The 27,030-nt window shown below is 44.0% G+C and overlaps 2 protein-coding genes across 4 annotated transcripts in view; one reads left to right on the forward strand and one right to left on the reverse strand.

Annotated features, from left to right (window-relative positions):
- The window catches only part of Pi4ka (phosphatidylinositol 4-kinase alpha), a 123,120-nt gene that overhangs the window by 47,673 nt on the left and 48,417 nt on the right, over positions 1–27,030 (reverse strand). For both annotated transcript variants that reach the window (XM_048343403.1, XM_048343404.1), the window contains 3 exons: positions 26,594–26,697; positions 24,056–24,224; positions 22,146–22,196 (listed from right to left, as the gene is read on the reverse strand). In XM_048343403.1, the coding sequence (XP_048199360.1) occupies positions 22,146–22,196; positions 24,056–24,224; positions 26,594–26,697 (324 nt within the window). The remainder of the gene's footprint in view (positions 1–22,145; positions 22,197–24,055; positions 24,225–26,593; positions 26,698–27,030) is intronic.
- Positions 3–13,910, forward strand: Serpind1 (serpin family D member 1). Of its 2 annotated transcripts, XM_048343406.1 has the most exons (4): positions 3,976–5,502; positions 9,452–9,725; positions 12,111–12,255; positions 12,990–13,910. In XM_048343406.1, exons 1-4 carry the CDS (start codon positions 4,671–4,673, stop codon positions 13,179–13,181), a joined length of 1,443 nt encoding a protein of 480 aa, XP_048199363.1. In that variant the 5' UTR covers positions 3,976–4,670; the 3' UTR covers positions 13,182–13,910. The 2 variants fall into 2 exon arrangements, with proteins under 2 accessions (XP_048199362.1, XP_048199363.1); XM_048343405.1 differs by lacking the exons at positions 12,111–12,255; positions 12,990–13,910 and adding an exon at positions 3–1,491 and having other exon boundaries at positions 4,655–5,502; positions 9,452–9,814.

Below are 27,030 nucleotides of genomic sequence, written 5' to 3' on the forward strand. Positions count from 1 at the left end.
TATGAAAAAGAAAAAGGTTATTTGTTCACAAAACCCTAAGTGTAAAATCAAGTAGACTCATTCTTCATGAGCATTCTCAAAAGACTCAGCCAGTCACACTGGGTAGACTAAGGCACACTGAGCAGTGGGTGAAACTTCTCAGTTATTCTACCATTTAGCAGTGCATTCATTTATTCATTCACCTATAAGGTAAGCCAGGTACTGGGCCTGGAGGTAAAAGCCTTGGTCTGTACTCAAAGGGCTTTCTGATGAACTGGGAGGCAGGAAGTCAAACAACAACAAACAAACATTGGGGTAGTTCTCAGAGAAGCTGTTTTGACTTTCAGTAAAGCTTACTTAAGAGAGGAGACAGCTTGGCCTGCAATAAGGAGTCCAAAGCCAGGGATGAGAGCATTGAGAGAGAATAGAGAGCATTTAATGATCAGGTGCTGGCACTCAGAAAAAGGGATGTGATTGAAGTGGTGGGAGATTGTGAGAAAACTTGTAGTGGAATCTGGACACAGGGAAGAGCCTCTCTGAGTAGCAGGATGTCACCCACACTGATGTATGACTGGTAGGACCAAGGAAAGCTCTGAGAAACAAGAAAAAAGTTCACAAGACCCCTTCGCAACTAATAGCAGCCGAACATGGTGGCACATGCTTGTTGTTCTAGCTTCATGGAGAGTGTAAACAGATTGTGGTGCAGATGCATCCTTGACCAGGAAGTGGCTCTATCTCAAAAATAACCCATGTAAAGGAGGGCTGAAGATGTGGATAGCAAGCCCAAGGCTCTGGGTTCAAGCTCTAACACTCCCCCCCACCCCAGTTACTCTAGCCCTTAGATTCCTGTGAATGCCTAAGTTGACTTGGGATTGGAAATCTCAGCTCAGTAATATTCCTCTATTCCTCTCACAACAGACCGGAGAGCTGGACTGTAGATTCTAGTGAAGAACACAGTGACCCTTGACTGAAGAAAGGTATATGCCATAGTTTCCTAATTCCATTAACCACCCAATCTTACTCTGCTCCTTCAATTTTTACTAAGGAATAAGATTGTGTAAGGATAGGGATATCTGCCTAGCAGCCAAACCAGCCATGTCTGCTGCAGAGGCTAGTCAGATGCTGTGATCATCCCATAGGAGGAAGACGGGGGCACTGTAGCTATTCCTCACATAACTGGCCCCCAGAACTGAGCAGCGCCTCCATTACGTGCTGGCTTCAGGGAATGTTTCTGCACCAAGGCTGTTATGTGCATGTTGACACAGTGGCAGTCACTTCCAAAGCTTCAGCAACAGACCAACTGGAGCCTGGGAGCTGCCAGTCACTAAGCAGTGATCAAAGATATAGCTGAGGGGGGTTGTGCTGACCATGCGAGATGAGGAGTGTTTGAATTGGGACATATTTACTTTGGAAAATACACAGCAACAGCTCGGCACCAAAGTTCACATTGAAAGCCTGCGAGCGACCCTGGCTGATTGCATCTCTGTAAAGCCGCTTCTCAGAAGTACAGAGGTAAGTCTCATTGCTATAATTTTCAACTGTAATAAACCTTTACTTTTGATGTTTAGACATAGGCAACTGGTTCCTTTATCAAAGACTATTCAGAAGCTTTGTATCCTAAGCGGTGGGAAAAATGTTTTCCCCCCTTATTATCAATTCCTACTAGTTATAGTACTGAGACAAATTTGGAATAAGAACTGTGGCAGAGATCAAAGCATTATATCTACATCACATTATTCAAATTGGAAGTTAGGTGTGCTGGCATACACCTGCAATCCCTGCCTTCAGGACACTGAGGAATGACGAATTTGAGTTTGAGGCCAGCCTAGGCTACATGTTGAGACTATGTACTCCAGTTCCACAGTTATATGCCTTAGACAATTTGTATTATACTAAACAACAAAACACTGGGAAGTAATTCTTTATAAATTGCTAATCCACAGAAAATATCATGACAATTTCCTTTCTCTTGTAAGGAAATAATGAAAAGTATTTTTGGCTGTTCACAATATAATGTAGGAGCACAGCATAAGTTTCTAGTTATACTTTGTCAATACCAGGATTAGCAAACGACTATCTTCACTGCAGCTCCCTATCTGGCCTCACCTTTGTTTTCTTGAACCCTTATAAATTCAAGTTAGTTTTTGTTGAGTGTTCTCTCTCTCTCTCTCTCTCTCTCTCTCTCCTGATCCTGAGGCTTGAATTCAGGGCCTGGGCATTGTCCCTGAGCCTCTCTGTGTGCTCAAGGCTATCCCTTTACCACTTTAAATTCATGTGGTACTGAGGAATCAAACCCAGGGCTTTAGGCATGCTAGGCAAGCACTCTACCACTAAGCCACATTCCTAGCTCTTCAGCTCAAGGCTAGCGCTCTACCACTTGAGCCACAGCACCACTTCAGTTTTCTAGTGGTTTACTGGAGTTAAGAGTCTCACAGACTTTCTGCCTAGGCTGGCTTTGAACCTGGATCTTCAGATCTCAGCCTCTTGAGTAGCTAGGATTAAGGGTGTGAGCCACCAGTGCCCGGATCTTTAACTCTACTTTCTAATGGAGGACACTCTCTCTCCTTTTTTTTTTTCACAGTACTGGGACTTGAACTCAGGGCCTGAGCACTGTCCCTGGCTTCTTTTTGCTCAAGGCTAGCACTCTGCCACTTGAGCCACAGTGCCACTTCTGGCCATTTTCTATATATGCGGTGCTGGGGGCTTCATGTATACGAGGCAAACACTTTTGCCACTAGGCCATATTCCCGGCCCTGGAGGGAGGGTTGCAAAAACAACTCAAAGTCAGAAACTATGTGATCTTTTTTTCTACACAATGTGCAATTCAAAAGTCTCTCAGTTGTAACTAAAACAGTGCTGGAGTATACTATTTTAATAGTACTAAAGGAAGAGGACTCAGAAACAATGGCAGCAACTATTCCTCAAGTCTAGGAAGACTAGAAGAATCCTGCACTCTAGAGTGAACAAAGCAAAGCACTTGACATGGAACAGCTATGGTGAGGGGTATTCAACCAATTTAATTCAAGTCTAGACACTGCATTCATTCATCCATCCATCCATTCATTCACTCACTCATTCACTGTGGTGGTGGATATGGAACTCTGGCCCTAGGCATACTAGGCAAGCCCTCTAGCACTAACCTATACATCCAACCTAAACCACAGCACTTACTAGTAACAGCAACAAAAGGCTCAATATCTCCTGATATGTAAAGTGGGGAGAGGTCTGAAGTTACAAAAAGTACATTATATACTGCTTGATATTAACAGAAGGCTCCACCACTATACACATTATCAGCATTAACAAAGCTAATCAAGTGTAGTAACTGCCAGCCTAGAGTGGCAGTGGATATTCTATAGGAAATGGCCATAGGTATGTAACAAACAATACAATTCATATTTCTGAGATGATCAAAAGTGGCTGACCTGCCTGGGTCAGCATTATAAACACTTATAAGGAAGCATCAAATAGCAGATTATCGACTCTGAACAAGTTAATACCTGAGAAGTATAAAGACAGAACAAGATAAAGCCATCTTATAGGCATCATGGACTTGACAAGCAAAGCCAAATCCTCCTTGAACTCAGAGGATGAGTAAATAAAGATAAGCTAACCTGGTTAGATGAGCTAGCAACTTACCTCATATACATAAACAGCATATCTGACAGGCCTTGTCTACCTGGTGAGATTAGAAGCAATAAAGCAGGAAAGATTTTGTTTCTCCTGATAAGTCACAGAACTAACTTTACTAAAAGACTCTATAGAGTTGTCAGGAGAGACAGACCACCAGACTCATCTCAGTAGGCCACAGTATTACAAATTTCAACTTTACACAAATGAATATTAAATTATTCCTCTGATTTCAAATATCTTTATCTGTTTTCATAAGCTTAGCCCAGCCAGGTGCTAGTGGCTTACTCCTGTAATCCTAGCTACTCAGGAGGCTGAGATTTGAGGACTGCAGTTCATAGCCAGCCCAGGCATTAGTCTGTGAGATACTTATCTCCAATTAATAACCAAAAAGTTTCAAGGGAAGCTGTGGCTCAAGTGGTAAAGCATTAACCTTAAGTATTGGTCAAGCCCCAACACTGGCCAAACAAACAAACACATAAGTAAAAAGACTGTCACATGCACTTTTCTCCAACATCTCCTTCCTACAGGTGAAATGTTTGACTCTTACAGACAAGATTGAGTCCTCCACCAGAAATTTCCCTTCGAACTTAGGAACTCTTCTTAGTGGAGCCCCAACACTCTGGCCACCCTATCCAACCCATGAGATAAACCACACCCCCTTTCCTGTCTTCACAGTGCTTTCCAAGCACTATTTTGAGAGTTCTATTTACTGTGCATGCACCGGACAAGATTAACTCTTTCATTTGTCAGTGGGGGAAGACCTTTGTTTTCTATAGCCTAGTAAGAGCTTTCTGAAGATAGAAGACAATGTTTGGTGAATGAATAAAAAAGAAAGAAACTTCTCCTAGGAGGCCCAGGAATCTACAAAGCTTTTAAACCTTTAAAGAAAAGATTCTCCTCTAGGATCTATGGATCCCATAGGATCTACCTTTATCAGATTTTCTTCATATGCAGACCTTAAGCTATCTACAGTGTGAACTCTGAAACAGGGTGGGCAGGGGACGGTCAGGCTGCTTCTAACCTTGTCTGTTTTCCCTCCCAGCTTCAACTCTGCCAAAATGAAGTACCCATTCCGCCCGCTTCTTGTTTCTGTCATCCTCATGTGTGTGTGTGGAGGCAGCATAGGCCTTGCTGATCCACTAAGTAATAAAAACCTGAGCATGCCCCTTTTGCCTGCTGACTTCCACAAAGAAAACACGGTGACCAATGACTGGATTCTGGAGGGGGAAGAAGATGATGACTACCTGGACTTGGAGAAGTTATTCAGTGAAGATGATGACTACATTTACATCATTGATGCTGTTTCCCCAACAGACTCAGAACTGAGTGAAGGCAACATCCTGCAGCTTTTCCAAGGCAAGAGCCGAATCCAGCGTCTTAACATCCTTAATGCAAAATTTGCCTTCAACCTTTACCGAGGACTGAAGGACCAGGTCAACACTTTTGATAATATCTTCATAGCACCTGTTGGCATTTCTACTGCCATGGGCATGATTTCCTTAGGCCTGAGAGGAGAGACCCATGAACAAGTACACTCGGTTTTGCATTTTAAAGACTTTGTTAATGCTAGCACCAAGTATGAGATCACAACCATTCACAATCTATTCCGCAAGCTAACTCATCGCCTCTTCAGGAGGAACTTTGGATACACACTGAGGTCAGTCAATGATCTTTACATCCAGAGGCAGTTTCCTATCCTGGATGACTTCAAAGCTAAGGTGAGAGAGTTTTACTTTGCTGAGGCCCAGGCAGCTGACTTCTCAGACCCTGCTTTCATATCGAAAACAAACCATCACATTATGAAGCTGACCAAGGGCTTCATCAAAGAAGCTCTGGAGAATATAGACCCCACTACCCAGATGATGATTCTAAACTGTATCTACTTTAAAGGTAAGAAGTAGCTTTATCAGTCTCAAAGCAAACTTGTAAGATACTCTTTTTTCTTTTGCCAGTCCTAGGGCTTGAACTCAGGAGCCTAAGTGCTGTCCCTGAGCTCTTTCACTCAAGGATAGTGCTCTACCACTTTGAGCCACAGCATCATTTTTCAGTTTTCTGGTAGTTAACTGGAGTCTCATGGACTTTCCTGCCCAGGCTGGCTTTGACCCACGATCCTCAAATCTCAGCCTCCCGAGCAGCTAGGATTACAGGCACGAGCCACAGGTACCCAGTTCTTCATTACTGAGCCCTAACTATGCTTTATATGTGCACTAGATCTTACCACATGTGAGGCCACTTTGGTTATCAGGGTACCCTTTCGTAGCATTTGGCCAGCCTAGACTTGAGTTTCTTCATTTTCTTTCCCAATTATCAGTAAGCAGGAATGGACAGAAGCAGGAAGAAATTTGTCTGGAGCTGTTCAGCTGACATCAACACCACAGATTCTTTTCAGGATATTTCTGTACTAATGAGTGGGATGGGGTCGGGGGGGGGGGGGTGTAAGAAAGTAAGCCACTATTTCTTAAGCAACTGTTCTGGGTCAGGCAAGTAGAGCACTTTTTAAGAAGTTCTATCTCACTCAGTACAGGAATGCACAGGACCCCTCAAATCTTAAGAATAAAGTGTGGCACAGATTTGCAGAATTTGTTTTTTCTCTTTGAGACAAGGATTTGCTATGTAGTGAGGCTGGCTTCAAACTTGAGATTTTCCTAAGAATCCCTCTGAGTGAAATTAGAGTTTAGTATAACACAATACAAAACATGTACGATTTACTAAATGAAATTTATTTTGAGCAATTAGCCTATGCCTAGCAACAAACAATTCAGTGGAAGACATTTTTGTAGTTTGACAGGTACCCTCGAGTTATCTGATGCCTTTGTATTAGCCCTGACTAGAGTTTCCAAGAGGAAGCCCTTTCTGCTGCTGCCCTGGGGGTGGAGAAGTGACTAGGCCTGACTAGTGTCTTTCTTTCTCTTCCCCACTTATCCCTAGGCTCCTCAGTGGCGCAGATTTGAATTCAGGGCCTCACATAGCAATCTATGTTTGAGCCACATCTCCAGCCCTTTTTTGCTTTTTTTTTTGCCAGTCCTGGGCCTTGGACTCAGGGCCTAAGCACTATCCCTGGCTTCTTTTTGCTCACTAGCACTCTGCCACTTAAGCTACAGCGCCACTTCTAGCCATTTTCTATATATGTTGTGCTGGGGAATCGAACCCAGGGCTTCATGTATATGAGGCAAGCACTCTGCCACTAGGCCATATTCCCAGCCTTTTACATTATTTTGAGATAAGGTTTTGTTTTTGCCAGTTCTGGGGCTTGGACTCAGGACCTGAGCACTGTCCCTAGCTTCTTTTTTTTGCTCAAGGCTAGCACTCTGCCACTTGAGCCACAGCGCCACTTCTGGCCTTTTCTATATATGTGCTGCTGAGGAATTGAACCCAGGGCTTTTTGTATACAAGGCAAGCACTCTTGCCACTAGGCCATATTCCCAGCCCCAGAGATATGAAATTTTCCTTCTTTCTTCTCTTTTCTTTTTTGGTACTAGGGATAGAACCCAGGACATTGTACTTGCTAGGCAAGTGCTTTGCCAACTGACCCCAAGATAAGGTTTTTGACTGGGACCTTGATCTACTTCCTATGTTGCTTGGGATGACAAATATGTAACAATATTATACTTCTTTCATTGAGAAAGTCTTCTTAACTTTTTTTGTTCAGGGCTAGCTTGAAATTGTAATACTTCTGAACTTGGCCTTCCAAGTAACTAGAATTACAGGCATGAGCTACTGGATCTAATGCTTAATTTATCTCTAGACATAGTAATTTATGTCACATCAAAGTGTAAAAGTGGTAAACATATAAGCTGCCTTTCCCTATCCCACTGGAACAGTCATGCTGGGTATTAGAAGGGATCAATGGGTCCTTCATGAATGGATCTCAAAGATGAGGAGATTCTTGAAGTATAATCTTCATTTTTAGCTCCCAACCATCTACTATTAGTTTAGTTTTCAGTATTAGAATTAATTGTTAATGAGCTTGGAATATGGCCTAGTGGCAAGAATGCTTGCCTCGTATACATGAAGCCCTGGGTTCGATTCCCTAGCACCACATATATAGAAAATGGCCAGAAGTGGCGCTGTGGCTCAAGTGGCAGAGTGTTATCCTTGAGCAAAAAGAAGCCAGGGACGGTGCTCAGGCCCTGAGTCCAAGGCCCAGGACTGGCCAAAAAAAAAAAAGAATTACTTGTTAATATTTAGATGGGCTTCCCCTCAGATCTGGGAGGAATAGTGATGCCTGGTGGGGTCCAGGGCAGGTGTGGGGATATTTGTGGCTACTGAAGCCTGAGGGAAGAGGGAAGCACTGATGGTATCCAAGAGGGTACGCTGTTAAGTACCCTGCACTGCACAGGATAATGTCCACACCATAGGCAGCTACCTGGCCTAATTCTCAGAGAAGGCAGCTGAGCTACAACTAGACAGACTGGAACTGTCTGGTAATTAAACCTCCTCCACAGATACCTCATTGTTGTTTTTTTTGTTATCGTTGTTTTGAGGATATGACATGTAAATATGAGAAACTAAGTAGAGTACATGACTGACATAAAAACAGCCTTCCATATCATGTGATTGAATTGCAATATGCAGTGGAGATAACAAAGCCTATTTCTTAAGGACTTCAGTTATTTTATTATCTATCTCTTCGTTAACAATCACATTGATACCTACTATTTATATCATTTGGCTGTTCAACTCATCAGCTCAAAACTTTAAATATGTTATTGAATTGTGTCAGTTTTCTTATCTGTAGGATAGAGTAGATACAGGGTGCAGTGGCCCACACCTGTAATACTAGCTACCAGATGGTTGAGATCTGGGGACTGCAGTTCAAAGCCAGGCTAGGCAGGAAAGTCTATGAGACTCTTATCTCGAATTAACAAGTAAAAAGCTAGTAGTGGAGCTGTGACTCAAGTGGTTAAGCACTCAGGTTCTTGAGTTGAAGCCCCAGTAAAACAAACATACACACACACGCACGCACGCACGCACGAACACATATACCCTCCACAACAGCCCTCTCTCCCCCCCCAAAAAAGGGATAAAAATAGCTTCTAGAAGGACAAGATGCAGTAATACAGGGAAAGTGACTAGGTAAATGGCTGGCATGTCAGCAACTGTCAACTAGTCACTAATCATTATTAGTCAAAACTTTTTTTTTTCTTTTGCCAGTCCTGGGCCTTGGACTCAGGGCCTGAGCACTGTCCCTGGCTTCCTTTTGCTCAAGGTTAGCACTCTACCACTGGAGCCACAACGCTACTTCTGGCCATTTTCTATATATGTGGTGCTGGGGAATCGAACCCAGGGCCTCATGTGTATGAAGCAAGCTCTCTTGCCACTAGGCCCTATTCCCAGCCCCAGTAAAAGCATCTTATTGCTAAGATGGACATGGGTTTATTCCTGGATGCACAGCTCTGCACCAAATTTACAGAGATAATGCTGACACAGCACTACATAACTTGCATATTCTCACAATTGCTATAGAATCAGTGTAAGGGCCAGAAGCTACCAACGTAGGGCAGAGAGAAACTCTAAGCTACCAACTTTACAGCTAGGAGGCCTACAGCTAGGAGGCCTAGTCTATTTAATCCCTCTTGTTAACTTCCCTTGTTAGAAATGAAAATTCTCAGTCCAACCTAGTTCTAGAGATGGGCCCTACAGAACCCTCTAAGGTACTGAGATGCCAGCACAGGGGTGAAATGAAGTTGTTTTCTTTTTTGGTCAGACGTGGGGCTTGAGCTCAGGGCCTGGGTACGGCTCTTTTGCTCAAGGCTAGCACCCTACCACTTTGAGCCACAGCTCCACTTCCAAGCCCAAATGATGTTCTAACAGCTGCTCTACTCCTTTTGATTAACAGGAACCTGGGTGAATAAATTCCCAGTGGAAATGACACACAATCACAACTTCCGACTGAATGAGAGAGAGGTGGTCAAAGTCTCCATGATGCAGACCAAGGGGAACTTTCTTGCAGCAAATGACCAGGAGCTTGACTGTGATGTTCTCCAGCTGGAATATGTGGGGGGCATCAGCATGCTAATTGTGGTCCCACACAAGCTGTCAGGGATGAAAACTCTTGAAGCCCAGCTGACACCACAGGTGGTGGAGAGATGGCAGAAAAGCATGACAAACAGGTACTTTAAGGGTGTTTATTCTCCTGAGCTCCTAGGATCACTAAAATGATAGTTATTCCCCGCCCCCCCCCCCCCCCCCCCAGTGCTGGTCTGGGGCTTGAACTCAGGGACTGAGCACTGTCCCAGAGCTTTTTTGCTTAAAGTTAACATTCTATCACTTGAACCATCCTCCACTTCCAGAATTTCTAGTAGTTAATTGGATATATGAATCTCACAGATTTTTCCTGCCCCAGCTAGCTCTGAACTACAATTCTCAGATCTCAGCTTCCTGAGTAGCTCAGATTAGTGGCGTGAGCCACTAGTGCCTGGCATCAGTTTTTTTTTTTTTTTTTTTTTTTAAAGAGGGAAGTGTGAAAAACTACCCAAAAACTGAGATACAGGCTACTCTTGTTTAATTAAGCTCCAATTTCTTGCTCAGTGAGAGACAGTGCATGAACAACATATCTACTCTACACAGGGGAGTTTCAGCAGTAGTAGAAGGTAGTAGAAGTAGTTTAGAGTGAGCTTGAAAATAATCCTATCCCTACCATGTGCTTGCTAAGTGGCTCTGAGCCCCAGTTCCATCAGACCTAAAGTGGAGTTCATACCATTATTTACCATGGTCAAGGTAATGTCAGGAATGTAAGAGGGGTCCAACAAAGATTAGCAGTCTCCTTCTGCACCTAGGAAATTATAAGGCTTTCCTAACCTTCTGAGGACTTGTTATTTATAATTTTTTCTAGCCTGAGTATTCTCTATAGTTGAAACTGTTGATTTTAATTATTATTATTATTATTTTTTTTGGCCAGTCCTGGGGCTTGGACTCTGGGCCTGAGCACTGTCCCTGGCTTCTTTTTTTTTTTGCTCAAGGCTAGCACTCTGCCACTTGAGCCACGGCGCCCCCTCTGGCCATTTTCTGTATATGTGGTGCTGGGGAATCGAACCCAGGGCCTCATGTATATGAGGCAGGCACTCTTGCCACTAGGCCATATCCCCAGCCCCGATTTTAATTATTTTCTGAGGTTATTATTGGACCATATCAGAAAGAATGGAGAGCTTGGTCACATGTCTGTTTTACTGGAAACTGGCTAGGGTCATAATGAGAAATGAGCCTAGTTTAAGGCTGCTTACAGGACAAGAATGCAAACAAATGCACAAGACTCAGAAGCAGTGTGGCCATGGTGGCACACTCGTGCAATCCCAGTATTTAGGAGGTAGAAGCAGGAGTTCCTGGCTAACCTGGGCTACTGTTTGTATTGTTTCAATACCACCCCCCATTTAAAAACAACAACAACAACAAAAGTAAAACAAAACAAAACAGATCTTTTACATAAAGGCAATTTCCCCAAATATACTACTAGTTATAAAGCCCTATGGACTTTTTCTTTAAAAGATCCCTCTGTACCACATATTTCCTAACATTCCTTGCATCCACTGACCTCAGCAAGGCCAAATCAGCCTGCTGGTTCCATTCCTTGTCCACTTGTGCACTGACCATCAGACCAGCATTCCCTTTATTGTTTCCATTCTCCTCTTCTCTGTGGTCCTCTATCCACAGAAGCCAGCAATCTTCTTAGCTCTGCCCACAGATTCCCTGCTTCCAAGTCTGGTCTGCTTAGCACCTTCTCTCTTTCCTACTCAGCCCCTTCCCCATACTCTTACCAGACCCAAGGCCTCATATTCCCTCCCCAAAAGAGACTACTGAGTAGTATCAATGTATTACCTTTATGCACACACACAAAAATTCTCTCCAAACATTTGCTTACACAATGATCCCTTCCATCTCTCACCATGCCCCCCTCTAGTCATTCAGATATTAATGTGCCCCTTTTTGTGGGGTGGTGCTGGAGATGGAACCCAAGGCCTTGTGCATGCTAGGCAGCTCCTTGTATCACGTTTACTGTTTTTCTTTTTCTCTCTATTTTTTTTTTTACAACTTCACTCTTAAGAAGAGCAATTATATCCAATTGCATCTTATATCTCTTTTATCCCTCACAAAATGCTAAAACTGGCCCCACAGGCATTACTGTCTCTCTTCACCTTGTCAGAGATGGAATGATGTGAGGTGAGGACAGAGAATGTTTAACACTGTCTGGTGTGCATATGAAATATTACTATTTTTTGCAGTGCTAGGGATGGAACCCAGGGCTTTGTTCATGTTAGGCAAGCAGTTCTATCTCTAAGGTATTACCCCCCCCCCCCAAGTTCTGGCTTTCCTCTCCTGAGTAAAGGGATTATGGCACAAGACACCAATTCTTCTTTTTAGGTATTGGTCAACTCCTTGGTTACCAAAGTAAATGTTTGATGCCAGAGAAAGCCAAACCTCAATTTTATGTAGTGCCTAGGCTGTACACATTTAACAAGAATAGAAAAGTATGATTATTTTGTAACTTATTTTCCAACTAGAACTCGAGAAGTGCTTCTGCCTAAGTTCAAGCTGGAGAAGAACTATAATCTCGTGGAGGCCCTGAAGTCCATGGGGATTACTGAGCTGTTTGACAAGAATGGCAACATGTCAGGAATCTCAGACCAAAGGATCACCATTGACCTGGTAATTGCTCCCTCATGTACACTGGTCCTCAGGTTCTGCCTCAGCACAGCCTGAACTTCCCCATCTTTCCAAGCCCACCACCACCCAGTCTTACTTCCCAGATCAGGGTGCTCAGGCTTTACAGGGCATGGCTGCAGCATACAAAGGGCTCAGTTCTGCAGGTATCCACTAGAGGAGATGGAGTGTTTGTCAGGTCTTTAGTGAGCAGATAGTCACAGGAAGCAGCTTTGGAGTATGCCCCCACTCCTGCTCTAGCAAAGGAAAATGTACTCCAATGTGTATAACTGTTATTGTGCCCAGCAGAATAATGAAAGACCATCCAACACAAAGAGAAACTGCACTACATTGAGCTTATTTAACTTAACAAGCCAACAACAGGCAATGAGCAAAACAGAGTAAACACCAGGCCAAAAGTAGTGGCAGATCCAGGCTTGTATCCTTGGTGGGCATATACCCCAGACTTTTGAGGAGGAGATGCAGGGGCTGAAGGAGCTGTCTAGATTCTCAATGCCTCTCAGACTAGGCATGGCCAGGAGTGAATGTGATTTTAGAGTCTGGAGGTAAGTATTTATGATAGGACATAAGAGTTTAACCAGGTGATGAGAAATATTTTCAAGGCTAACTTTGACAAGCTGTGATTTTTTACTTCTATGTGGTCTCTGGATTTTTCCTCTAAATGAGAAAGCATTCAGAGAATGCTATAGAATCTGACACCTTTCCTTTCCAATTTCCAGTTCAAACATCAAAGCACCATCACAGTGAATGAAGAGGGCACCCAAGCTGCTGCTGTGACCACGGTGGGTTTCATGCCACTGTCCACCCAAGTCCGTTTCACTGTTGACCGCCCCTTTCTGTTCCTGGTGTATGAGCACCGCACCAGTTGTCTGCTCTTCATGGGAAGAGTGGCCAACCCTACTAGGCCCTAGTGGCAGCAGTCTGGGCATCTGATGTGTTTTGGGGGTACTGTCTGATTCTGTTTCCCAATGAGGACAAAGAGTTTGGCATCGTGACTTTTGAGGTTTAGGCTGCCAATGTGAATTCATGAAATTTGCCAAGGACTGAGAAGCTTGGGGACAATTCTGCACAGGAAACAATGGTGTAAGTCCAGTGGAGTTAGTGTAACTAATCGATGAGTCAGCTGTTCTCTAGATGGTCTGAACAACAGACAGATTGCTTCACCTTCCTACCACCTCCTCACAGTAAAATGATAAAGTGTGCCTGGACACCTCCTTCCTGGGCATTCCAACAGCCCTATCCTTGCTCTCGTACTCGAAGCCTTTCTCATACAGGTCCCTCATTTGAACAGAGCAAGAAATGACTCACATGACAAATTTCTTACCTCTCCCAAAGAGGGTGTCTAAGTGTCCATCCAACTAGGTTCGGGGCCCTGGGCATTGGAACTTAATTCTGTCAAGGCCCAATCTTACATATCCATGTAAATATCAACTGTGCCCCCCCTGTTGCCTCACTGTTACCCAGAGGGCAGCATATATACTTTGCTACTTCTTCCTTTCTAAGATAAATAAACATAGTCATATTTGCTGTCTATCTGTTTCAATTCTATTTGTTGTTGTTGGTGGTGGTGGTGGTTATGGGGCTTGAACTCAGGGCCTGGGTAAGTTCTTTGGCTCAAGGCTAGCACTCCACCACCACTCGGATCTCAGTTTCCCCAGTAGCTAGGATTAAAGACCTGAGCCACCAGGGAATGGCCTCTATTTTCTTTTTGAAACTCAAATAACAAAGGCCAGTATCCTTACGAACAACAACAAAGGTCTACACAAAGACTAACAACCTATATAGCAGGGCACATTCTCAGGATGAGAATGAAGGGTGTGGCTGAAGCCTGTACAAGGTCTGCATGGAATTCCTGAGATTCAGTGTTCTAAAGTGTTGCACAAGTCCTGAGGCCCACACATTCTTTAGATGGGGACATATCCTTTACCCTTCATATCCTGGATGTGGTGCTATGCAGTGGATCTATTTGCAGAGCAGGCAATATCCAAGGACTATATTTCTAGGTCATTCACTACCTGGGTAAGGCATTCAAAATCCAAAAGGGTTGCTCTGAATAAAAGATTCAAGTCGCATTTTAGTGAGGGGAGCAAGAGTCATAAGCTTTGTGGATGAAGGCTTTCTAACCTCCACAGCTTGGCAGAAACTTTTTTTCCCCATTTTATAAGTCAGGAAGACAAGGGTTCTGAAACTTGCCCAAGACACAGCTACAGTACCTCGTGGGGATGGGGCTTAAGGGAAGGTTCACCAGACTCCAGGATCACGCAAGGAGTCATGTCACAAAAGACTTTTGAGAGGTGGGAATGTGGCTTAGTGGTAGAGTGCTTGCCTAACATGCATGAAGCCCTGAGTTCAATTCCTCAGTACCACATAAACAGGAAAAGCTGGAAGTGGCGCTGTGGCGCTGTGGTAGAGCACTAGCCTTGAGTACAAAAAGGCTCAGGGACAATGTCTAGGCCCTGAGTTCAAGCCCAGGACTGGCAAAAGAAAAAAAAAAAAGACTTTGATCTAATAAGGCCAATACCAGTAATCCAAGCAGCAGAAAGGGAGTGCTGAGCACTTATCTGCATGTATATGCACTGTCATTGCATGGGTATGCCTGCCCGGTATAATCACAGAGGACACACCAAACCTAGAAGGTCCATATTGTTATAATCTATAATGAAACTCATAGGGGGTAAGTGATTTGCCCAGAATTTGACCTAAATCCAGACAAGGGGAACCAGAGCCTGCTTTTCTTGATAAGCCTCCTCACCTATTCCTTTCGTAATTTCCTGTACTCTACCAAAAAGGACAGATCAGGGTTGAGGCCCAATCTCTCCATCACAGCCTCTTTTTTTTGTTGTGGTCAGCTGTGAGGCTTAAACTCAGGGCCTGGGCACGGTCCCTGAACACTCAAGGCTAGTGCTCTACCACTTTGAGCCACAGGGCTACTTCTTGTTTTTCTGGTGGTTATTTGGAGATGAAAGTCTCATGTATTTTCCTGCCTGGGCTGGCATCAAACCATGATCCTCAGATCTCAGCCTCCTGAGTCGCTAGTATTACAGTGTGAGCCACCAGCACCAGGCTTTAATCACAGTTTCTTATTCCCTTTGTTGCGGATGACCCCATTCTTTCTTTTTTTCCCCCAATTTACTTTGTTCTTTTCAAGTGCTTGTCTTTTATTTTTCATCTTGTTGCTAGTTCCTTTTGTTCCTTCCATTTTCTAAACACAGTTATCTCAAAAACTGTCTTTAAAAGCTGGTGCCACTCCAAGCATCCTCCCTGTGCATGTAAGGTCCCAGCTTTTCGGGAGGCTGAAGTAGAAGGTTCTCTTGAGGCTAAGAAGCCAGCCAGGGCAACACAGTGAGAACCTATCTCTAAAGAAAAACCAACCAACCAACTAACCAATTCTGTCTTTAGCCCTCCGCTGTGTCTGCCCACTTTCACAAAAAGTGATCATCCTACTTTCAACCTCTTTTGTAGCCAGTAAGTCTAGGTCCATTATGACTGTACAGAGCAGAGCTCTCCAACCTTTTTGTTCACTTCCATCTACTTGCAATCCTTTCAATTCCCTCTGTCAGAAATTGGCCCACCAGTTCTTAAGGCAGTAGAATATTAATTCAGATCACAGGCTCTGCACCAGGCTGCTTGGCTTTGAATCTTGGCTCAAACATATAGTAGCTAGGAGCCTTTGAGCAAATTGTGCCTCAGCATCCTCATCTATAAAATGAGGATAAGAGCAGCACCTACTTTGCAGAGTTACTGTGGAGCTACAAGGATTTTATGTCTGGAATCACAGTTTGAATTGAAGCCAGCCCAGGCAGAAAAGTCTGTGAGGTTCTTATCCCAATTTACCATCAAAAGGCCAGAAGTAGAAGTATGGCTCAAGTGGTAGAGCACCAGTTGTGAGTGAAAAAGCTAAGGTACAGTGGCCAGGCCCAGAGTTCTAGCCCTAGTACCAGCACAAATACACAAAAATAAAGTTTATCCTCTAGGGATTCCTACCTAGGGGATTCAGAATGGGCTTGTCACATTTAACTGCCTGAAGTTACAAGCAAAAATCTTGAGCATAGCTGTGTTTCTATGGAAAAGAAATGCAAAGTTTACAAAAGAGTCCATAACCTAGGAAATGCTAATCCACAAATCTCATCTACTGCCCCCGAGAGAATAAGTAACCTGTTCAAGGCCACAACAGCTACCAACTATCTGTTTTCAGTTGAGTATAGGAATATTTTTTTAAGCCCAGGGCACACCTTACTATATTACTACCTTAAAACAATGGAATGAGGTGAGGTCTCTAAGTCTCAGATAGGTCTTTTAAGCATTTTCAAAATATTTGACAGAGGGCTATATAACTGTGTAATTTAATATTTCTGGAGAGGATGGGGAGAGAGCGATGGAAGGGATGACACTGTATAGCTAAATGGACATGTTAAATCAAAATCCTTTGTATAACTATATGAAGATAATTTTTTTTGAAAAGCCATTTTTTTTTGTCTTGTTTTGCCAGTCCTGGGACTTGGACTCAGGGCCTGAGCACTGTCCCTGGCTTCTTTTTGCTCAAGGCTAGCACTCTGTCACTTGAGCCCCAGTGCCACTTCTGGCCATTTTCTGTATACATGGTGCTGGAGAATTGAACCCAGGGCTTCATGTATACGAGGCAAGCACTCTTGCCACTAGGCCATATCCCCAGCCCGAAGATAATATTTTTTTTTTTATAGAGGAGGGAAGAAAAAACATTGCTGGAGTTACAAGACTAAGATAATCAAATCTAAATAGGAAGGAGTCTCAGAGATCACACAACCTGATTGCCAGTTACTGTCCAGGTTCCCAAGGTCACTGATTAGGGAAACAACTACATTAGAACCAAAATCTAGGCTTCTTACTGGAATTCTCCTGGACCCTTTTACTCAACAAACTAACTTATGACCCTATGCCATTAATGATCAAACACAGAGTACATATTTTTCTCTTAAAAAAGAAATGTATAGGGGCTGGGAATGTGGCTTAGTGGTAGAGTGCTTGCCTAGCATGCATGAAGCCCTGGGTTCGATTCCTCAGCACCACATAAACAGAAAAAAAAAAAAAAAAGCTGGATGTGGCACTGTGGCTCAAGTGGTAGAGTGCTTGCCTTGAGCAAAAAGAAGGCAGGGAAAGTGCTCAGGCCCTGAGTCCCAAGCTGGTAGAGTGCTTGCCTTGAGCAAAAAGAAGCCAGGGAAAGTGCTCAGGCCCTGAGTCCCAAGCCCCAGGACTGGCAAAAAAAAAAAAAAAAAAAGAAAGAAAGAAATGTATAAAACACTAAAATAAAAATAAGCAATAACAAAATGAAAAGGTCCACACCACTTATGGAAATCAGTTTTTCTCAGAGGGTCCAAGGGGTAACCACAAAGCAAATGGGAGAATCCATGATCCCTGTGCTCTTTGTTGAGCAACAAAATCAAATATTTGTTTCCTCCCCCATAATATAACCATTAACTTTTGTTAAGACTATAATGCTTATTCTATTCATGTAAAAGGTTGGAGTTACCTGAGGAAGCATGCTCTGGTGTAAGCTACTGTTGATAATGGTAAAGCCTACACTGACCCTGTGTGGTGAGGCTCAGGCAATCACAGTGTCCCACATGCACAACCAACTTGGAGTTCAACCCTGCCCTTGTTACCCTAAAATCTAGTATTCCCAGCCAATTTTACTTATTAATGCTCCCTAAAAGCCCAAAGTATCTCTGGCAAGTTTTTTTTTTCCTTGTTGTTTTTTTTTGTTGTTGTTGTTATTGGTAGTGGAGCTTGAGTTCTTCAACTCTTGAGCCACAGCACCACTTCCAGTTTTTTTTTTTTTTTTTTTTTGGCCAGTCCTGGGCCTTGGACTCAGGGCCTGAGCACTGTCCCTGGCTTCTTCCCGCTCAAGGCTAGCACTCCGCCACTTGAGCCACAGCGCCGCTTCTGGCCGTTTTCTGTATATGTGGTGCTGGGGAATCGAACCTAGGGCCTTGTGTATCCGAGGCAGGCACTCTTGCCACTAGGCTATATCCCCAGCCCACCACTTCCAGTTTTTGAGTGGTTAATTTAAGATAAGAGTCTCATGGACTTTCCTGCCCAGGCTGGCTTTGAACCATGGTCCTCAGATCTCAGCCTCCTGAGTAGCTAGCATTACAGGCATGAGCTACTGGCACGTGGCCCTGGCAAGTTTTTTATATGCATTTATTAAACTTTTAATAACCATCATTAAACACACATGGAAAATTCACAGGAAGATGAGCCATAGAATTCTGACATCCAAAGATCTCAGAACTCACTGATTCCGTGTCACCTCAAGCATCTTTCTTGCCTGCTGAAAACTGTTCCAGGGGCTGGGAATATGGCCTAGTGATAGAGTTCTTGCCTCGCATACATGGAGCTCGGGGTTCAATTCCTTAGCACCACACATATAGAAAAAGCCAGAAATGGCACTGTGGCTCAAGTGGTAGAGAGCTAGCACTGAGAAAAAGAAGTAAGGGCCAGTGCTCAGGCCCTGAGTTCAGGCCCCAGGATTGACAAAAAGAAACTTTGTTCCAAAATGGAATCTGCCAGTCCCCTGTCCCTACTCCAACAGTTCCACAGAGTACCTCAGGCTTCATGCTCCTCACTTTTCCTTTCAGGCCAAACAGAAGGCCTGCATACAATGGCACTTCTAAAAGGCAACTGCACACTGACCAATATTAATTATAAAGTAGAAAATTTGTTCTAAAAATTAAATAGTAGAGAATGAGTAAAAAAAACAAACAAACCCAACAACAATTAACCAATGGAGGCATCCATGAAACACGCAATCCCGAAAAATCTCAAAGGAAAACAGTTGGTGGCACACTTGGAAGTTGGTAATTTTCTTGGGTACCATGGAAAGCCATGAGTCAAGCAGCTACAGTTCATGGCATTGCAGGCCTAGCCTTTTGTCTCCTCAAGTACCTCATCATGATGAGCTGTACTGCTATAAACTCACCCCCTCCAGAATCAGCCACATATTGATGAGAGGGACAAGAGCAAAAAGGACCTTGAATAGGTAGAAAAAAGGTGACTTTGAAATTACACCAAAACACATGCATGACATTTTACTAATAAAGGTTTTGTGTGTGTATATGCCAGTATTGGGGCTTGAACTTAAGACCTGTGCACTGTCTCTATGCGTCTTTGCTCCAGGCCAGCGCTTTACCACTTGAGCCACAGCTCTACTTCCAGCTTTTTGGCGGTTACTTGGGGATAAGAGTTCACAGCCTTGGGACTGGGAATATGGCGTAGTGGTAAAGTGCTCATCTTGTATACATGAAGCCCTGGGTTCGATTCCTCAGCACCACATATATAGAAAAAGCTGGAAGTGGCACTGTGGCTCAAGTGGTAGAGTGCTAGTCTTGAGCAAAAAGAAGCCAGGGGGGCTGGGGATATAGCCTAGTGGCAAGAGTGCCTGCCTCGGATACACGAGGCCCTAGGTTCGATTCCCCAGCACCACATATACAGAAAACGGCCAGAAGCGGCACTGTGGCTCAAGTGGCGGAGTGCTAGCCTTGAGCGGGAAGAAGCCAGGGAGAGTGCTCAGGCCCTGAGTCCAAGGCCCAGGACTGGCCAAAAAAAAAAAAGAAGCCAGGGACAGTGCTCAGGCCCTGAGTTCAAGTCCCAGGACTGGCAAAAAAAAAAAAAACAAACAAAAGAGTTCACAGCCTTTCCTGCATGGGTAGGCCTCAAACAGTGATCCTCAGATCTCAGTCTCCTGAATAGCTACGATAAAAGGAGTGAGCTACTGGTGTTTGGCTGCTATTGAAGATTAATAATAGTAATTATTATTAGTAATTATATGTAATAATTATATATTATTATATAATAGTACAATGATGCGCTCTGACTGGTGTCAACATATAAACTGCTTCACTAAGTTAGGGAGGGATCAGCTGGGCATAGTAATGCAGACCTGAAATGTTAGCAATAAGAAGCCAAAGCCTGGAGGGTCTTGGATTCCAGGTCAGCCTATGCAGCAAGATCCTGTCTAGAGAGAGAGAGAGAGAGAGAGAGAGAGAGAGAGAGAGAGAGAGAGAGAGAGAGAGAGAGAGGCGCCAGACAGTGATGGCTCACACTGATAATCCTAGCTTCTCAAGAGGCTGAAATCTGAGGATCATCATTCAAAGCCAGCCCAAGTAGAAAAATCCATGACACTATCAAAAAGCTGGAAGTGGAGCTGTGGCTCAAGTGTCAGAATGCTAGCCTTGAGCAAAGAGAGCTCACAAACAGCGTTCAGACTGTGAGTTAAAGCCCTAGGAGTGGCACACACACACACACACACGAAGAAGAAGAAGAAGAAGAAGAAGAAGAAGAAGAAGAAGAAGAAGAAGAAGAAGAAGAAGAAGAAGAGAAGAAGAAGAAGAAGAAGAAGAAGAAGAAGAAGAAGAAGAAGAAGAAGAAGAAGAAGAAGAAGAAGAAGAAGAAGAAAGCTGTGTATCTGTGCCCACACCCTTACCTCTCTGTCCAACCTCCTGACCTATAGGCTATCCTCATAGCTCTGCTGTAAGGTGGGCCTAGTCAGTGCACTATGTCAGTTCTCAAGACTTGAACTACTAGTTGTAGGGTGAAATGGGAAGGAATAGGAAGGCCAATTCAAGGAAAGACTAGAAAGTGGGCTAAGTAGATGGGAGAAAATAAGAGATGGACACAAATACCAGAACACTGGGACCTCAGTTCAGGATTGCAGCTGGGAATGACTAGGAATGGGAAAAACAACCTCTACAAAGGTCATCTGGGAAGCAGTGGATGTGGGATAAAATCAGATGAAAACATGCTCTCCAACATAGTGGTGCTGTGGGCAAGAGGCCGCAGTGGTGCCTGTGTCCACAGTGGTGTCCGAAGGCTGCAGCTCTATCATTTTTTTTTTTTTGGTCAGTCTGGGCCTGGGCACTGTCCCTGAGCTCTTCAGCTCAAGGTTAGCACTCTACTACTTGAATCACAGCTCCACTTCCAGTTTTCTGGTGGTTAATTGGCGATAAGAGTCTCATGAACTTTCTTGTCTTGGCTTTAAACCATGATCCTGAGCTCTCAGTCTCCTGAGTAGCTAGGATTAGAGGCGTGAGCCACCAGTGCCCGGCAGTTTTATAGTTCTGAGTGCCAACAAGACGCCTCCAAGACTGTGGCTCATAGGAAGGGGCCAAGAAAGGAATGGAAGCAAGGACAGGCCCTGCATTAGTCAGAGGCACCAATAAAGAATGTGAGAGGCTGAGATCAAAGGATCAAGGTTTGAAGCAAGTTAAGAAAGAAAGAAAAGTTTATGAAAATCTATCTCTAAAATAACAGCAAAAAGCTGTGCTAGCTGGGCACCAGTGGCTCATGCCTACAGTCCTAGCAACTCAGGAGGCTAATACCTGAGGATAGCAGGTTCAAAGCCAGCCTGGGCAGGGAGTTTTGAGACTCTTATCTCCAATTATCCACCAGAAAACTGTAAGTGGAGCTGTGGCTCAAAGTGTTAGAGCACTAGCCTTAAGGGAAAAAAGCTCAGGGACAGCACCCGTGCCAAGTTAAAGTTCCACGACCAACAACACAACAATAACAAAAAGCTAGGCTGGAAGAATGGCTCAAAGTGGAGTGACTACTGAGTAAGTCTAAAGCCTTAAGCTCAAACCCAATACTGGTTAAAAAAAAAAAAAAAAGACTCAGACCTAGGAATGGGGAACAGTGGGAACAGGGGACCGAGTCAGTTAGCAGGGCATAGAGAAAAGAGAGTGAGGTGTATATGGCTGGCACCGAGATCTGCTGGTGGTCAAAACAGTGATTCTATTAAATCAATGGGGTCTCAAAACAGGGTCTCTCTAAGGAATTTGGTGTGCATCACTCAAAACACAAATGCAGTATCACGAGTTTAAGCAATTCAATTAGCATATACTCACCACAGCTATCACAGGAATGAGTACTCCTAAATTCCCTGCACTGCTAGAAGCCTAGAAAAGAACAGAATTCATGTCATTGACAAATATGTTTCTTTTATTTTTTAAAAAAGATAGGAGCAGGGCTGGGAATATGGCCTAGTGGCAAGAGTGCTTGACTCATATACATGAAGCCCTGGGTTCGATTCCCCAGCACCACATATATATAGAAAAGGCCACAAGTGGCGCTGTGGCTCAAGTGGTAGAGTGCTAGCCTTGAACAAAAAGAAGCCAGGGACAGTGCTCAGGCAGTGAGTTTAAGCCCCAGGACTGGCAAAAAAAAAAAAGAATAGGAGCAGTTTCCTCAGAAGCAGCATGCCATGTGCTGGGAATCTTAACACTGGTGGGATAAGGTGGGAGGCGTATAGACATGGAAAGATGTTTGAAATCTTCAGTTCTGAGATTTTTTTTTTTAATGATCCTCAACTCATTGTTTACTGTCTTTTGTCTTAGAATTACTTCATTACTGCTTCTACAGCCAACTCAGTGTTTCTGATAATTTATTGCTCTTTAGAAATTGGAATTTTCTGTTGTCTTAATTTTTTTTTTTTTTTTTGCCAGTCCTGGGCCTTGGACTCAGGGCCTGAGCACTGTCCCTGGCTTCTTTTTGCTCAAGGCTAGCACTCTGCCACTTGAGCCACAGTGCCACTTTTGGCCATTTTCTACATATGTGGTGCTGGGAAATCGAACCTAGGGCTTCATGTAGATAAGGCAAGCACTCTTGCCACTAGGCCATATTCCCAGCCCTGTTGTCTTAATTTTTAAAGCCCATTTTTCATCTCTGAAGCTTTTCCTGTTCTGCTTGGCTCTGGCTGTGCTTGGGGTCAAGCTGATGAATGTGATCATGCCCTAAATAACTCGGCCTGGGAAAGATTCCAAGCCTAATAATGTCCACACAGATGCTCTTTAAGTGTTGAAAATTAAATAAATGAAGAATGTAAAGAAAAAAAAGGACAGTGTTATATAAACCTGGGATTCCTTAAAGAAATTATGAAAGCTAGGTCCCAGTGACTCATCCCCGCAATCTAGGCTACTCAAGAGGTTGAGATCTGAGCAAGTTCAAAGTCAGCCCAGCAGGAAAGTCTGTTAGACTCTTTTCTCCAATTAACCACCAGAAAACCAGAAGTGGCACTGTGGCTCAAGTGGTAGAGTACTAGCCTTCTGCTGAAGAGCTGAGGGACAGTGCCTAGGCCCAGAGCTCAAGCCCCAGGACTGACAAAATAAAAATGTCATCAATGACTTTACCTGAGTAAATTAAATTAAAATGCCAGTCCTGGGGGTTGAATTCAGGGCCCAGGCACTGTCTCTGAGGGGTTTTTGTTTTTGTTTTCTCAAGGCTAGATCTGACTCCAAACCTTAAGCCTGAGATCTCAACTTCCTGAGTAGCTACAATTATAGGCGTGAGTCACTGGCATCTGGTTAGGGCTTGCCTTTTTGGGAGAGCCTGAAACGAGGTAAAATGTGGTCCTTTTCATATTGTTCATAAGGTCTAAAGGACATCCCACATGTTGTTTCATAACACATAAGAGAAGGGAGAGAGTGGTCTAGGACAGAATTCATGCTAGGCTGCCATCATGCTAGGCTGGGGGAGGTGGCTGTCATGAGACAGATGCAGTCTGATAAAGGAAGTCATCTCTTCCAAACTCTGCTAGCATCCCTGAGATAACTCTTCCCCTCCCCCATTTTTCTTGTTCTTTCCAGATATATTTAAATCACCAAACAGAGGGTTGGGGGAGCTATTAGGTCACTGGTGGGATACATATTATTTAGCATATGTGAAGTACTAAGCATAAAAAAAGTGATATTTCAACAAACTCAGCTTGGGGCAGCTGGGCAGAAGTGCTGATGGGAAAAGGCTGCTACAATCTCCTTACCTTCAAAGCAGGCCCCTTCTCACTCGCCCTCTCACTGGCTCGCTTTCCCTCAAGCCCCAGCTGCACAAACAATTCCAGCAGGTTCATAAGCAACTCATCTACAAGATGTTCCTCTTGAATGTTGGCCGCAATGTTGGCCAGGGCATTAATCACCGCCAGGGAACAGTGCCTAAAGGAAAGAGCAAAATAACAGTGGCTGTTAACTGTGTCTGGCAGTTGGCACAGCAAATTGACACCTGGTGAAGCCAGACAGACTCATTATGCACCTGTAGGCCAAAGCACTCTCAGGAGGTAATAAACATGTCATCTTCCTGATAAATAATCCCCTAGAAAAAGTGACCTGCTGAGCGATGACTCTAGCCCTCTCTCTTTTGAGGTGCAGTGAGGGGACAAAGTTCCAGGACTGTATACCAGGAACCTATAAAGGGCTCAAAACGCTTTCCTCTGAAATGTCAAGGGTCTAATGCCTGGGTGAAAATGGAAGTACTCACTCCAAGATACTTCCTGCTTGGGCCCTGTTTTTCTCCCCCAAACTATAGGCAACCTGAACTTATTATTTAACACCCACAAAACTTTCACTTAATGACCAGCTTCTTCCTGCAGTGATCCCTAACCTCCGAGTTGATGAGTTAAAAAACAGGGAACATGCAGGAAATGCTCAATGCTCTAGGGCCAACTACTTCATATAAATCCATGCCTCAAAACAGGCTTCTGTGGGCCTGGAGTTAGCCAGGCTGTGCCACTTCCATGATGCATGCTCTTGACTTGCTTAAGTCTTTCCTCCTAAGTAAGACAAGTATAATAATTCTCTCTTCATAGGTGGGAAGAATTAAAAACTAGGTGCCAGTGGCTTGTACCTGTAATTCTAGCTACTCAGGAGGCTAAGATTGAGGACTGAGGTTCAAAGACAGTCTGGGCAGGACAGTGAATGAGACTCATCTCCAGCTAACCACCAAAAAGCCAGAAGTAAAGCTGTGGCTCAAGTGGTAGAATGTTAGCCTTGAGCAACAAAGCTCAGGGACAGTGCCCAGGTCCTGACTTCAAACACACACACACACACACACACACACACACACACACACACACACACCCTCAAAAAACCCATAGGGACACCTCAGTACAGTGACTGGTCAAAAATTATACAGCAAATGGTAGCTATGAAAAAGGTACTCCAGCTACTCAGAGGGCTGAGATCTGAGGATCCCAATTAGAAGACAGCCTAGGCAGGAAAGCCCATGAGACTCTTATCTCCAATTAACCACTAAAAAGCCAGAAGTGGAGCTGTGGTTCAGGGGGTAGAGTGCTATGCTTTGGGGGGGGGGGGGCGGGAAACTCAAGGACAGTGTCCAAGTCCAGCCCCAGGACCAGCACAAAAACAAAGATGCTCGGGCTGGGAATATGCCCTAGTGGCAAGAGTGCTTGCCTGCTATACATAAAACCCTGGGTTTGATTCCCCAGCATCACAGATATAAACGGCCAGAAGTGGCGCTGTGGCTCAAGTGGCAGAGTGCTAGCCTTGAGCAAAAAGAGAGGCCAGGGACAGTGCTCAGGCCCTGAGTCTAAGGCCCAGGACTGGCAAAAAAAAAAAAAAAAAAAAAAAGATGCTCACAGATTCATAGCTATTAGTTCTTGCTGGCAGGAAAACTAGAAAACTACCCAGTATCCAAGCTAGGGCCTGGTCAGAGAAATCTTTCCATAGTTGTACAATAGTATACTACACAGCCATTAAAAGTAACATACAAAAATCATCTATGACAAGGATGACATGTTGCTCCATGAAGAAGGCCAACTGTGTGTGCAGGTTGGGCCTGTTCAAAAGAAAGGGGGAGAAACTGAAGCCATGTGCACTGAGATGTATAGTGATCATACGTGTGTTTTCATCTCCTGCCTGGTATGCACATTCATTTGTACCACAAAGCTTTCATAAGAAGAAAAGTTTATTAAAAAAAAAAAAAAACACAGGGGCTGGGGATATAGCCTAGTGGCAAGAGTGCCTGCCTTGGATACACGAGGCCCTAGGTTCGATTCCCCAGCACCACATATACAGAAAACGGCCAGAAGCGGCGCTGTGGCTCAAGTGGCAGAGTGCTAGCCTTGAGCGGGAAGAAGCCAGGGACAGTGCTCAGGCCCTGAGTCCAAGGCCCAGGACTGGCCAAAAAAAAAAAAACACAAAAAAACACAAACCTAATTGCAGAGCTAGGTGCTGGTGGCTCACACAGGTAATCCTAGCTACTCAGGAGGCTGAGATCTGAGGATCACTGTTCAAAGCCAACCTGGGCAAGAAAACCCGTGAGACTCTTAGCTCCAATTAACCACTAGAAAGTGAAAGTGATGCTATAAAACTCAAGTGGCAGAGCACTAGCCTTCAACAAAAGAGATCAGGGACAGAGCCCAGGCCCCGAGTTTAAGCCCCAGAACTGACCAAAAACAAAACAAAACAAAACAAAAAAAACAACTAATTCCAAAATCACACATTCTCAAAGGGAGTTAAATACTGCTGTCAGGACCTGAAGTACTAAGAAGGTACAGAAGAATTACCTATAGCCATGGTCCTTGTAATCCTTGGTGGCTGAATATACAACAGAGCTGGCCTTCACACTGATCTGCTGGAAGAGATTCCACACTTCCTGATAAATATATTGCTGGAAGAGAACAAAAAGTGTTGTCACCAAGCTGTGCCTCCAGATGTCCCTCCTAGAAACATGGAGAAGGCTTCTTCTGTCATCACGCAAAGAGAAAGCTCAGAATCTCAGGCCATAAAAGATCATCAAAGGCACCCATTCTTAAAGCTTTAAGAAAACCTTAAGTATACCTGGCTTGTATCTATAATCCTAATTCCTCAGGAGACTGAGAACTAAGAATCTCAGTTCAGAGCCAGATCAGGCAGACAAATCCTTAAGACTCTTATGTCCTCCAAATAACCAGCAAAAAATCAGAACTGGAGGCATGGCTCTAACAGAAAAGTAACTGTGAAA

The sequence above is a fragment of the Perognathus longimembris genome, chromosome 3 (genome assembly GCF_023159225.1).
Source record: "Perognathus longimembris pacificus isolate PPM17 chromosome 3, ASM2315922v1, whole genome shotgun sequence".
NCBI lineage: Eukaryota > Metazoa > Chordata > Mammalia > Rodentia > Heteromyidae > Perognathus > Perognathus longimembris.